Source organism: Triticum urartu, chromosome 2 (assembly GCF_003073215.2).
Source record: "Triticum urartu cultivar G1812 chromosome 2, Tu2.1, whole genome shotgun sequence".
NCBI classification, from domain to species: Eukaryota; Viridiplantae; Streptophyta; class Magnoliopsida; order Poales; family Poaceae; genus Triticum; species Triticum urartu.
In genome coordinates, this window is record NC_053023.1 from 205,329,020 (window position 1) to 205,343,498 (window position 14,479).

The 14,479-nt window shown below is 49.4% G+C and overlaps 1 protein-coding gene and 1 pseudogene across 1 annotated transcript; both read left to right on the forward strand.

Annotated features, from left to right (window-relative positions):
* Positions 1–70: 70 nt before the first annotated feature.
* Positions 71–837, forward strand: LOC125535762 (annotated as a pseudogene).
* On the forward strand, positions 823–2,310 carry LOC125541411 (aspartic proteinase nepenthesin-1-like). The gene has a single exon (XM_048704831.1). It carries the CDS (start codon positions 845–847, stop codon positions 2,150–2,152), a length of 1,308 nt encoding a protein of 435 aa, XP_048560788.1. The 5' UTR covers positions 823–844; the 3' UTR covers positions 2,153–2,310.
* Positions 2,311–14,479: the final 12,169 nt, after the last annotated feature.

Consider the following 14,479-nt stretch of genomic DNA (forward strand, 5'->3'; position numbering starts at 1 on the left):
AACAACAGCTCTGGCCTCCGAGATTGCCAATGCCATACACACAGACACGGAACACAATGAGCCACCTCGCCGTGGCATCCCTCACCGTCGTGCTGCTGGCGCGGTGCGCAGCGGCGTATCTGTGGCAGGTGTGCGGCACGGCGGCCAACTTCACAGCCAACAGCACGTACCAGGCCAACCTGGGCCTCCTCGCCGCGGCGCTGCCCAAGAACATCTCCTCGTCCCCGGACCTCTTCGCCACCGCCGTGGTCGGCGCCGCCCCAGACCAGGTCTGGGCGCTCGTGCTCTGCCGGGGCGACGCCAACGCCACGGCCTGCTCCGGCTGCGTCGCGATGGCCTTCCAGGATGTGCAGAACCAGTGCGCCTACGACAAGGACGCCGCCATCTACTACGACCCCTGCGCGCTCTACTACTCCGCCAACGCCAGCTCCCTCTCCTCCATGGACAACGTCGGGAGGACGAACCGCATCAACAACCAGAACGTCACGTCCGACCCCGGCCGGTTCAACCGCCAGGTGGTCGCGCTCGTGAGCGCCACCGCCGACTACGCGGCGTACAACTCCACGCGGTGGTACGCGTCCAGGGAGGCCAACCTCGGCGGCCAGTTCCCCAGGGTGTATGGCTGGGCGCAGTGCACGCCGGAACCTGACGCCGGCACGGTGTTGTGCCTGCCTCGCCGGACTCATTGCCGGAATGCCGAGGCGGTTCACCGACCACGTTGGAGGGAGGTCTCTTGGGGTCAGGTGCAGCTACCGATACGAGACGTACTCCTTCCTCGATGGCCCGGTGATGGTCAGGCTGGCTGCGCCGCCGAGCCGTCTAGCTCGAGACATCGTGTGCGCACATGGCGTCGCTCGCTGTGCTCCTCCTGATCCTTTCTGCAGCTCGGGCCTCCAATGCCGCCGCCGTCCGCGTCGGGCTGACGCGCGTCCACTCCAACCCCGATGTCTCCGCCACCGAGTTCGTGCGTGGCGCCCTGCGCCGGGACATGCATCGGCACGCCCGGTTCGCCCGGGAGCTCGCGTCGTCGGGCGGCCGCACCGTCGCCGCGCCAACCCGGAAGGACCTGCCGAACGGCGGGGAGTACATCATGACGCTGTCCATCGGCACGCCGCCGCTGTCCTACCCTGCCATCGCCGACACGGGCAGCGACCTCATCTGGACGCAGTGCGCGCCCTGCGGCAGCCAGTGCTTCAAGCAGGCCGGGCAGCTGTACAACCCGTCGAGCTCCACCACGTTCGGCGTGCTCCCCTGCGACAGCTCGGTGAGCATGTGCGCCGCGCTGGCCGGGCCGAGCCCGCCGCCTGGCTGCTCCTGCATGTACAACCAGACGTACGGCACGGGGTGGACGGCGGGCATCCAGAGCGTGGAGACGTTCACGTTCGGTTCGACGCCCGCGGACCAGACCCGCGTCCCCGGCATCGCCTTCGGCTGCAGCAACGCCAGCAGCGACGACTGGAACGGCTCAGCCGGCCTCGTCGGGCTGGGCAGGGGAAGCATGTCGCTCGTCTCGCAGCTCGGCGCCGGCATGTTCTCCTACTGCCTCACGCCATTCCAGGACGCCAACAGCACCAGCACGCTCCTCCTCGGGCCGTCGGCGGCGCTCAACGCCACCGGGGTCCGTACGACGCCGTTTGTGGCCAGCCCATCGAAGGCGCCCATGAGCACGTACTACTACCTGAACCTGACGGGCATATCGATCGGCACGACGGCGCTGGCCATCCATCCCAACGCGTTCGCCCTGCGGGCCGACGGCACCGGCGGGCTCATCATCGACTCCGGCACGACGATCACGTCGCTTGTCGACGCGGCATACCAGCAGGTCCGCGCCGCGATTGAGTCCCTAGTGACGCTGCCGGTGGCCGACGGGTCGGACTCCACGGGGCTGGACCTGTGCTTCGCGCTGACGTCCGAGACGTCGACGCCGCCGACCATGCCGAGCATGACGTTGCACTTCGACGGCGCGGACATGGTGCTGCCGGTGGACAACTACATGATCTTGGGGTCCGGGGTGTGGTGCCTGGCAATGCGGAACCAGACCGTTGGCGCGATGAGCACGCTCGGCAACTACCAGCAGCAGAACGTTCACCTACTCTACGACATCCACAAGGAGACGCTGTCGTTCGCTCCCGCCAAATGCAGCACGCTCTGAAGACAAATGTACAAATACGTGTGTACATGCATGTCTGACTTCGTAGGTGTTTTTCATAGTTTTGTATAGTTTCGATTCTTTATTCATTCTTTTTTTCGGTTGAGTTCAGAAAGTAAACTGTATGCTTAAGATTTATTAAATTTAGAACCTTCAGCGTATCCTCCGACCTAGCCAGATATTAATCCCACTCACCTTTATGCCTCTTACAAAACAGAACTCGCAAAAATGGTTTTGCTAATTCAAAATCGACTAAGATTCTTAAAATCTCATCAACTGATACTAATCTCAGTCAGTAGTCAATGGGGACTTTAGAAAGTTTCAGTAAACATAGAAATAGCTGGTTTTCTCAACCATTTTAGCTATATGCAAGTCACATGATTTTCAAATTTGGGTAAATCTATTCTCTGACGGTTGATTCCTTTGTTAAGATTTGTGTTGTTTTGTTTTCTTGTGTTGTTTCACAGCTTTTTAAGCTGATTTTGACTTGCTCGGGTGAGTGAAATTTTCCTTAGAATTCATTTTGACATGCCCCTGTTTTGATAAGTCTATTTTCCTTAGGCTGAATTTTTTATTTTGCATTTCTATTGGGCTTGAAGCTTGTTACTCATTGCATGTTTTTTTATTTGTAGGTGTTTCTGCTTTTGCTTTTCGTTATATTATTTAGTCGAGTTTTCTTTCTTTACATTGGTATTTTTGCCATGCGCATTTTTGGCATCACTTTAGCTACCAGTGGCCTAAAAAGTTATTTTCGGACAGTCGATTTTTTCCGTTGATTTCTGTTATGAGATGTTTGCTCTTTTTTCTGTTCTGTTATGTGATGTGTTTTGGGCTGAGTTTTTTTAATGACCACATATTTGGGTTAGTTAATTCCTGTGCGACCAAACCCTCCCTCTCCCCCTTTGCTCTTTTCGGTTTCAGCTTTTTTTGGTTTTACTTTATTAGTCGGTTTTTTTCCTTTTGTGCGTATTTTTTGGATGTTGGATGAGTGTAAATGTATACACACATATACTATAAAACATTAAAATATATGCAAAAATTGTACTATTATATTATTATTCTTTGGATACTTTGCTGTGGCATGCCCTACCGCAAATATGACTAGTACACTAGGAGGTCATGGTGAGTACGTCGGTCAATGACAAGGGGTTGCACGCGACTTCGGCAGTCGTCGACAAAGGGGTGCAAACAGAGGATATTATGGATGAGGCGGCTACAATGCATGTGGATGAGGCAGATGTCGGAAAGAAAGTTTATAGAAACGAGGATGAACAAATTATGAAGGAGATGACACATCTTAGCAAAGAAAAAGATGAAACCTTGCGTATTCTATGTGGTCCAGGATTTATGCCAATTATACAAAAAGAAAGAGTGCATGTTAAATGTGAGAGCGTTGCTAGTTTAAAGGAGTCCATGCACGTGTATGCATGCACAAAAGTAGGAAAGAGTAGTTTGTTTCCTGACCAACATGCAAAAGAATATCATGGATGTCTTTGAAGAAATAATGGGACGTGAAAACCATGAAGGAAAAATAGGAAGAGGAGCAGTATTCACGTACAAGGGCAGTGGGGAGCAGAGGGTCCCAGATCTACGACATGGCAGCGGAAGCAAGTGACAGAGGGAAGGGAAAGGAAGTTGAGGATGTAGACGATCTACTAGCGAGACTTGACTTGCATGAAGATGATGGAGATGACTTCGTGTGGGAAGATGATCCGGAGGTCCCAAAGATCCAAGCAAAGTGGCTAGCTATTGCTAGGGTTCATACTACTAAGGGGTTTAGTCCGTCGGCCCTTTACGCGGATATGAGGTCTGCGTGGAATCCGGCAAAAGGTGTGCGTTGGAGGATGATTGAGAATAATTTGTTTACAGTACAGTTTGGATGCCTCGGAGATTGGAACATGGCGATGATTAATGGACCGTGGCTTTTCAGGAATCAAGCAGTGATCTTGAAGGAGTACGATAGATTTACGAATCCCAAATCAATCAGTCTGGACAGGGTTGCAGTATGGGCAAGAATCTTGAAATTGTCGGACAACTATCTTCATGAAGCTGTGATAAAAGGAATGTGCAGAAAGATAGGAGAAATCCTGGAGGTGCAGATACAATTACCGGCGGGTTATGTCGGCAAGTTTGTAAGGATAAAGGCGAACCTTAATGTGCATAAGAGGCTGGAGCGTTTTGTCTCAATTACCAAGGGGGGCAAGAAAGATTGGTATCAAGTCCATTATGAGAAGATGCCGATCTTCTGCAACTACTGTGGATTGATCGGGCATTGGTATGAGGAATGTGGGACGGGTGAACATGACGTGTCCAAGTTTGAGTGGGGAGACTTTATGATGGCCGATGAATGGAAGCAACATAGATCTAGCCGCGGTGCCGGAGCAGGAAGAGGTCGAGGCCGAGGGAGAGCTCCTTTCGGCAGAGGGTTTGCAGGTAAAGATGGAAATGATCCTGAGTGGTCGCGCTCAAATGGAGCAAACACGAGTTATGATGGCCATACTAGCTGGAGATGGAATGCATCATATGGGGTTCAGGGGGAACCTACAGATAAGATATCCGTGCAGCAGGACACTGCTTCATTAGGCCTGGAAGTGGATATGGTTGAGAAGGAGCACAGTGTAAGGAAGAGGTTGGCAGCTGATTCTGTGTCAGGAGGGATGCCAAGCCCCCAACGATCTATGGTTGTGGTAGACCCAAAATCTAAGGTTTCCAACATGGTTGAGATGTTTGATGGCAGCAATGAGAAGGGGCCATCCTCTACACCCCAGAAAAATGCAAACAGAAAGAAACATAAAGGGGAGGATGATGGAGTAAATGGAAGTGAAAACTCGGATAATGATAATGCAAGATCGGCGGCACTCTTCGTGAGTGACCGCCGGGCGCAATGAATATTTTAAGACTGATCTGTCAGGGCTGCGGGCGGTCCGAGACAGTTCAAGAAATCTGCAACTTGGTACAGTTGCATCGCCCCGGTTTGGTTTTTTCTCTCGGAGACCAAATTGTCTGCTACGAGAGCGTAGGAGATGAGATTCCGATTGGGTTTCAGGCATGGTTTTGGCGTCAGTAGTGAGGGATTGAGCGGAGGCCTGGTATTATTTTGGAATAGCGATTCAGCGGTCTCCCTAAAATCCTATAGTAGGATACACATCGATGTTTTTGTTCAGAACGATGCCACGGGAAGTAGGGAGTGGCGATTCACAGGATTCTATGGGGATCCGATGAGATCAAGGAGGAAAAGGAGCTGGGAACTGTTAACGTTCCTTAGAAATGAGTATGATCAGCCATGGTTGTGTGCCAGAGACTTCAACGAGGTGCTGGATGAAAATGAACAGTTTGGAGGTGTACAAAGGGAAGAATGAAAAATGGAGGGGTTTCGTGATGCAGTTAATTATTGTTGCTTTACTGACCTGGGCTTTTCAGGCCTTCCATACACTTGGGACAATAGACAAGATGGCAACAGGAACATCAAAGTCAGGTTGGATCGGGGTTTGGGAGATGATCAATTCATGGAGTTGTTTGATAATTCTTCGATCACCCATGTACAGACCACGGAGTCAGACCACTGTGCGTTGATAATTTCTATTAGCAAATCAGACTGGGCACAAGCTGAAGGAGGAAATAGGCCGTTCAGGTTTGAGAATGCATGGACCAAACATGTAAATTATATCCAAACAGTGGAAGATGCCTGGGTACCGACGAGTGGTAGCCTGCAAGAAGTCTCAGATGCATTGGGAGGAGTGAGAGATAGGCTGAGAAGCTGGAGCAGAGAAGAATTTGGCTCCGTGAAAAAAAACTAAAATCTATGCGCCAAAGGCTAGAATACCTGAGAGAAAATTCACTGTGGCAAGGTCCGACTACAGAGGAAAGAAGGTTAGTTAGGAGAATTTCTGAATTGCTATCAAGAGAAGAGGCGATGGAGAAACAACGCTCGAGGGTGACCTGGCTTGCTGAGGGCGACCGAAATACAAGTTTTTTCCATGCACAGACAAGAGAGCGGGCACGAGTTAATAAAATCAAGTCACTTCAGTTAAATGATGGCAGAACAATTATGGCCCAGGCAGAGTTGGAGGGTGCAGCAAGTGAGTTTTATCAGTCCCTCTTTACGGTCGAGTTAGATACTCATCTGGAGGAGATCACTGCATATGTTGAACAAAAGGTGAGTGATGCGATGAATGAGAGACTGTGCACACCCATAACTAACACTGAAGTGGAGCGAGCTTTGTTTATGATGCATCCGAACAAGTCACCGGGTCCTGATGGTTTCACGGTTGGGTTCTATATAAAACATTGGCATATTTTGAAGAACTAGGTCTGTAATGCTATTCGACAGTTTTTTGAAACGGGGGTTATGCCCGAGGTGGTTAACAGCACTGTACTGGTCCTTATTCCAAAGGTTAAAAACTCGCAGAACTTAACTCAGTTTCGCCCTATTTCGTTATGTAATGTGCTATACAAGTTAGCTTCCAAGGTTCTAGCGCTCCGGCTCCGTCCAATCTTAGATGAAATAATATCCGAGGAATAGAGCGCTTTTGGGCTCATCTCGGATAATGTTCTAACGGCCTACGAGTGCATACATTATTTGAGGAGGAAAAAGGGTAAGACTGGAGATTGTGCAGTCAAGCTAGATATGGCGAAAGCATATGACAGGGTACAGTGGAGCTACTTGAGGGCTATAATGCATAAATTGGGTTTTGCACAAATGTGGATTGACAGGATAATGGCCTGTGTGGAATCAGTGTCCTTCTCAGTTCGGGTGAATGGGAAATTCTCTCAGATTTTCAAACGTACAAGGAGCTTTCGCCAAGGGGATCCCATTTCACCCTATTTATTCTTACTTTGCTCTGAAGGACTAAAAGCCTACTTAAATCTGTTGGTACAGGGCACTTGAGAAGAGGCATAAGGGTGGGTATCCACGCCCCATGGATTACTCACCTACTATTTGCAGATGATTGCCTCATCTTCACACAGGCATCACATGCAGGAGCAAGAAGAATTCATGATATTTTTGAGATATATAGACGAGGGTCGGGCCAACTTGTTAACCGAACAAAATCTGCAAAAATTTTCAGTACAAACTGTGATGATGATATGAAGGCAAGGATGCATGAAGGATCTGGTATTGCTCCTGAAGCATTAATGGAAAAATACCTTGGATTACCTACTGCTCTTGGTAGGTCCACGGATGAACAATTTGAAGGAATTGTCTCATCACTTAAAAAGCTGTGTAAAGGATGGACTCCACAATTGCTTAATAGTGCTGGTCGAGAGGTACTTGTTAAATCTGTTGGTCAAGCGATCCCGACTTTCTTGATGAGTTGTTTCCCTTTATCAAAGAACATGTGCAAGAAGATAACTAGCATATTAGCTCGGTACTGGTGGGGAGGAGATGAAAAGAAGAGGAAAATGCATTGGAAGAAGTGGATTGACATAGCCATCCCGAAGAGTGAAGGAGGCATGGGATTTAGAGACATTCAAATTTTTAACCAAGCTATGCTCGCTAAGCAGGGGTGCAGGCTTCTCACAAACCTTGATTCACTTTGTGCAAGGTTACTAAAAGGCAAATATTTTCATGATTGTGATTTTATGGAAGCTAGAAATAAAAGAAATGCTTCACATACTTGGCGGGCCACCTTGCATGGTCGAGAAGCATTAAAGAAAGGGCTGATCAAAAGAGTGGGGGACGGCAACACTATTAGGATCTGGGAGGACCCTTGGGTGCCTGAGAGCCATGATAAACACCCATTGGTTAAACTCCCAACTACAACTGTGACCCTGGTGGAAGAACTAGTTAATCAAGATAATGGTGGCTGGGATATGCAGAAGTTAGAAGCTAATTTTGTAGAACCAGATGTATCGATGATAGCCAGGATCCCAATGGGCAGAGCAGAGGAAGATTTCTGGTCATGGTTTCTGGACAGATTTGGAAACTTCTCAGTACGATCCTGCTATAAATTGATGATTGAACGGCGACGAGATGTGGAAGCAGCATCAAGTGCAAGCAGACCGGACAAGCTACTCTGGAAGAAATTATGGAGCCTCCAAGTTCCACCGAACATTAGAAACTTCTGGTGGCGAGTTGTCTTACGTTCTGTCTTACGTTCTAGGCATATTGAACATATTGGTTTCTGTCAAGCATGTGGGCAAGAAGAGAGTATTAGGCACGCCCTCTTTGAGTGCACATGGGCTAAGCTATTCTGGCTAGAAATAAAGAACAATATGTCCATCAAAGTACCAGAGCTACACCGTGAAACCTGGGCTATGGATTTGGTGGAGGGAATCAAAGTACAGAAAACTGAAGCATGTGTTATTCTTTGCGGTGCATGGGCCGTATTGACGGAGAGAAATGCACGTACGCACAGAGAGAGCTCAAGATCACTGATGCAGTCAGTGAAATGGGCTACTGATGTTGCTTATGAACTAACAGAGACTGGAAAGCAGCAGTTGACAGTAATTCCAAAAGAGAAACACAAATGGAAGCCACCAGACCAGTCTTACCTGAAAATAAACGTTGACGCAGCATTTGATGTTGATACACATCAAGGAGGCACTGGATTATGCATCCGGGACCATGAAGGAAAACTAGTACGAGCTCAGGCAATATGGTATGAGCATGGTCTCTCTGCTATGGCAATGGAATCATTTGCAATTCGAGATGGTACCCAGCTTGCTTTGGACCTTGGGTACAGAAAGGTGATAATTGAAACTGATGCCCAGAGTTTGGTGAAGTTGTGGAATTCTCCAGATATTGATCGTTCGGAGATTGCGACCACAATGAAAGAAATTCAAGAGCTTTGCCGGAGTTTTGAGGAGTTTCGCTTAACTTTTATTCCGAGAGAGGCGAATGAATTAGCACATCTTTGCGCTAAATTCTGTAATTCCTCTAGGATACGATGTCTTTGGATAAATTATGTTCCAGCCTTCCTCACGGCTTGTGTGATGAAGGAATGTACTCCCGCTACTTAAATCAATGAAGCTCTTGATTCAAAAAAAAGTCAACCAACTATGTACGTTTGGAAAAGGAAAATAAAAATAGAAGATTAGAACGTACACGCCAAGGAGATCAGCTGCGGTGTAACAAATCACGCAACAGAGGTTAACTTAATTACGTAATATGGCCTGCGTGCCTTTTTTTGGCCGACCAATAAGAGTCGGCTTGTATCCTAGGCTATATATATTATTTACTATTGAGACTTTTAGGGATTAGACTATTTTCTAGAGTTTAGACAACGTCGTGTATCGACTATGAAGCGGCCTTCTGGCCGTTCGTCTTGTTTATCTGTGTGAAATTTTCGGTTATTAAGGGCCCGTTCTAAAGCGCTCCGTCTCCGCGCTTCTCCGGAAGCGGGCGGGAAGCTGGCCGAACGCCGCAGCTTTGAGAAGCCTGCTCCGCGGAGCAATTCTGGCCGCAGTGCAATTTTCAGGAGCTACTCCAGCCTAGCTTCGCGAAAACCAGGAGCAGAAGTTGCACTTTATTACATCTCAATGCCCTTCTGAAGTGGCATGCATAACGATTCGATATGAGAGGAGCGAACCAGCGTCCTCGCCCTGTGGGGTCCTCTTCTTTCTGGCCCACATTGACGGATGGGAAGCTGCCGCTGCTGCCGAACGCATATAGCTTCCCGTGAGAAGCTGGTTGGCCAAGAAGCTGGCCACTTGGGAAGCGAGACAGCTTCTGAATGGGCCCTAAGAAGATTACATTTTGGCGAGAGGATTCTCGTGATCGAGGATTTGCTAGCTATTGGCTTGAGGTCCGTCGGCGATGACGGATTACGTGTCGGTTACTTCTACTCCGACGGGAGGTGCCTTGTCAACCGAGGTATTGCTTGTCAGTTGTTGTTACCACAGCTTCAGGTTGCGTGTATCGCTCACGTAATTGGGAGCTTTCGTCGGTGGAATTTGCTCGAGGTTGTTGCATCGTGAAAGATCGGGCCAAATCAGCGGCGCATTCGAGGTCGTGCCCTCATCATACTTTAAAAGTGGAATTTCAGCGAAATCGTGTGCAAGTTTTTTTATATAATTTTCTTTGTTCTTAGAAGGTAATATCAATGCCACTAATTCATTGTTTCTTACAAAACTTTATTATTTTCATTGTTCTTGGAGGTGTGAATCCTGACGCAGCCATGTAGCCCAGTTGCTGTGTGGTGACTATCAGTGTCGTATATCTATTTGTTCTAGCGGCCTGCGGCTCGGAGACTGGGAGATGTGGGGCGACGAGCCCCGTGCTTGTTATTGTTGAGGTCGCTGCGGGTGGTACCTGGCCCGTCGAGCCCGTGGTTGTGCCCACTATTTCAGTCATTATTACTTCTTGCGATACTGCCTGCGGGCCTTAGTCTGGGAGGCCTCCCTAGAGTTCGGCTGGATGTCCCCAGTTCCTTCGGATGACTCCAAGAGCAAGTCTGTGGCTTCTAGAATAGTAGCAGCCCCGCGTGTTCGTCATCATCGATGAGGGATATCAACTCATAGTTGCTGCTCTCGTTGTCTGAGATCAACACGACGTCAACCTAGTCGGTGCTGTCGTCAAAGGTGAAGCCGTCGATGACGCAGTCTTCCGGCATGTGGGTGATGAGGAAGTTGCCGCAGATCATCGCGACGAGTTGTGAGGTTGGGGCAGGCTAGTGGAGACTTATGAGGTCGGCGCTGAAAGATCGTGGATGTCGACTAGAGGGGAGATGAATTGGCGCTTTAAAATAATTACGGTTTAAGCTTGAACAAATGCGGAATAAACCTAGTGGTTAATTTGTCAAGCACCAAACCTACAACAACTAGGCCCACCTATGTGCACCAACAACTTATGCTAAGCAATATAAACTACTAGGTGATATCAAGATATATGACAAGAAACAATATGGCTATCACAAAGTAAAGTGCATAAGTAAAGGCCTCGGGTAAGAGATAACCGAGGCACGCGGAGACGACGATGTATTCCGAAGTTCACACCCTTGCGGATGCTAATCTCCGTTTGGAGCAGTGTGGAGGCACAATGCTCCCCAAGAAGCCACTAGGGCCACCGTAATCTCCTCACGCCCTCGCACAATGCAAGATGCCGTGATTCCACTAAGGGACTGTCACACCCATGATGCGGCTATATATCCCACGTGACGGAGCATGACTTAGAGGCATAACCGCATAGTAGGCATGTCGCAAGAGGGGTAATCTTTACACATCCCATGTACTGAATAAGAAAGGGATAAAGAGTTGGCTTACAATCGCCACTTCACACAATACATAAATATAGCATTACATCATCCAGATACAATCAAGGTCCGACTACGGAACCAAATAAAGAAAGACAACCCCTATTGCTAGGTCCCCAATCGCCCCGACTAGGCTCCACTACTGATTAACTGGAAACGAAACAACACAACGAACACGGTCTTCATCGAGCTCCTCCTTGAGCTCGGTTGCGTCACCTGCACAGTTATCATCGGCACCTGCAACTGTTTGAAGTAATCTATGAGTAACGGGGACTCAGCAATCTCACACCCGTGAGATCAAGACTATTTAAGCTTATGGGTAGGAAAAAGGTAGTGAGGTGGAGCTGCAGCAAGCACTAGCATATATGGTGGCTAACTTACGCAAATGAGAGCGAGAAGAGAAGCAAAGCACGGTCGTGAACTAGAAGTGATCCTGAAACTACTTACGCACAAACATAACTCCAAAACCATGTTCACTTCCCGGACTCCGCCGGAAAGAGACCATCACGGCTACACACGTGGTTGATGCATTTTAATTAAGTTAAGTGTCAAGTTCTCTACAACCGGACATTAACAAATTCCCATCTGCCCATAACCGTGGGCACGGCTTTCGAAAGTTCAAAACCCTGCAGGGGTGTCCCAACTTAGCCCATCACAAGCTCTCACGGTCAACGAAGGATATTCCTTCCCCCAGGAAGACCCGATCAGACTCGGAATCCCGGTTACAAGACATCTCGACAATGGGAAAACAAGACCAGCAAGACCACCCGTTGTGCCGAGAAATCCCGATAGGAGCTGCACATATCTTATTCCCAGGGCACACCGGATAAGCTAAGCGTACAGGAGCCGACGTAACCCAAGTTGCCAAGGGATGGCCCTGCACGGTTGTGACGCCCCCGTTTCAACCGTACACTAATCATACACACAAACATGTACGATCAAGATCAGGGACTCACGGGAAGATATCATAACACAACTCTACAAATAAAATAAGTCATACAAGCATCATATTACAAGCCAGGGGCCTCGAGGGCTCGAATACAAGAGCTCGATCATAGACGAGTCAGCGGAAGCAACAATATCTGAGTACAGACATAAGTTAAACAAGTTTGCCTTAAGAAGGCTAGCACAAACTGGGATACAGATCGAAAGAGGCGCAGGCCTCCTGCCTGGGATCCTCCTAAACTACTCCTGGTCGTCGCCAACGGGCTGCACGTAGTAGTAGGCACCTCCCGAGTAGTAGTAGTCGTCATCAACAGTGTCGTCTGGTTCCCGGACTCCATCGTCTGGTCGCAGCAATCGGGTATAGAAAGGGGGGAAAAGAGGGAGCAAAGCAACCTTGAGTACTCATCCAAAGTACTCGCAAGCAAGGAGCTACACTACATATGTATGCATTGGTATCAAATGGAATAAGGGTATCATATGTGGACTGAACTGCAGAATGCCGGAATACGAGGGGGATAGCTAGTCCTATCGAAGACTACGCTTCTGGCCACCTCCATCTTACAGCATGTAGAAGCGAACAGAAGGTAAGTTCACCAAGTAGCATCGTGTAGCATAATCCTAACCGATGATCCTCCCCTCGTCGCCCCGTGAGAGAGCGATCACCGGTTGTATCCGACACTTGGAAGGGTGTGTTTTATTAAGTATCCGGTTCTAGTTGTCATAAGGTCAAGGTACAACTCCTAGTCGTCCTGTTACCGAAGATCACGGCTATTCGAATAGATGAACTTCCCTGCAGGGGTGCACCACATTTCCCAACACGCTCGATCCCCTTTGTCCGGACACACTTTCCTGGGTCATGCCCGGCCTCGGAAGATCAACATGTTGGGGAACGTAGCATAAATTCAAAATTTTCCTACGTGTCACCAAGATCTATCTATGGAGTCATCTAGCAACGAGGGAGGAGTGGATCTACATACCCTTGTAGATCGCACGCGGAAGCGTTCAAGAGAACGGGGTTGATGGAGTCGTACTCGTCGTGATCCAAATCACCGATGATCCTAGCGCCGAACGGACGACACCTCCGCATTCAACACATGTACGGAGCAGCGACGTCTCCTCCTTCTTGATCCAGCAAGGGGGGTGGAGAGGTTGAGGAAGATGGCTCCAGCAACAGCATGACGGCGTGGTGGTGGTGGAGCTGCAGTACTCCGGCAGGGCTTCGCCAAGCTCTATGGAGGAGGAGGTGTTGGAGAGGGAGAGGGAGGCACCAAAGGCCAAGGTCAGAAGTCCTCCAGCTCCCCCACTATATATAGGGGGGCCTAGGGGGGGCGCCGGCCCTAGGAGATCCAATCTCCTAGGGGGGCGGCGGCCAAGGGAGGAATCCCTCCTCCCCAAGGCACCTAGGAGGTGCCTTCCCCTCTTAGGACACTTCCTTAGGGTTCCCCCCACCCTTAGGCGCATGGGCCCTAGGGGGAAGTGGCGCCCCAGCCCACTTTGGGCTGGATCCCTTCCCACGTCAGCCCATGGGGCCCTCCGGGATAGGTGGCCCCACCCGGTGGACCCCCGGGACCCTTCCGGTGGTCCCGGTACAATACCGGTGACCCCGAAACTTGTCCCGATGGCCGAAATAGCACTTCCTATATATAATTCTTTACCTCCGGACCATTCCGGAACTCCTCGTGACGTCCAGGATCTCATCCGGGACTCCGAACAACATTCAGGTTACTGCATATACATATCCCTACAACCCTAGGGTCACCGTACCTTAAGTGTGTAGACCCTACGGGTTCGGGAGACATGTAGACATGACCGAGATCGCTCTCCGGTCAATAACCAACACCGGGATCTGGATACCCATGTTAGCTCCCACATGTTCCACGATGATCTCATCGGATGAACCACGATGTCAAGGACTTAATCAATCCCGTATACAATTCCCTTTGTCTAGCGGTACGATACTTGCCCGAGATTCGATCGTCGGTATCCCGATACCTTGTTCAATCTCGTTACCGGCAAGTCTCTTTACTCGTTCCGTAACACATCATCCCGTGATCAAATCCTTGATCACATTGTGCACATTATGATGATGTCCTACCAAGTGGGCCCAGAGATACCTCTCCGTCACACGAAGTGACAAATCCCAGTCTCGATTCGTGCCAACCCAACAGACACTTTCGGAGATACCCGTAGT

What these genes read in the sequence shown, in the direction of transcription:
- LOC125541411 (XM_048704831.1), top strand. Translation starts at nt 845, where the DNA reads ATGGCGTCGCTCGCTGTGCTCCTCCTGATCCTTTCTGCAGCTCGGGCC.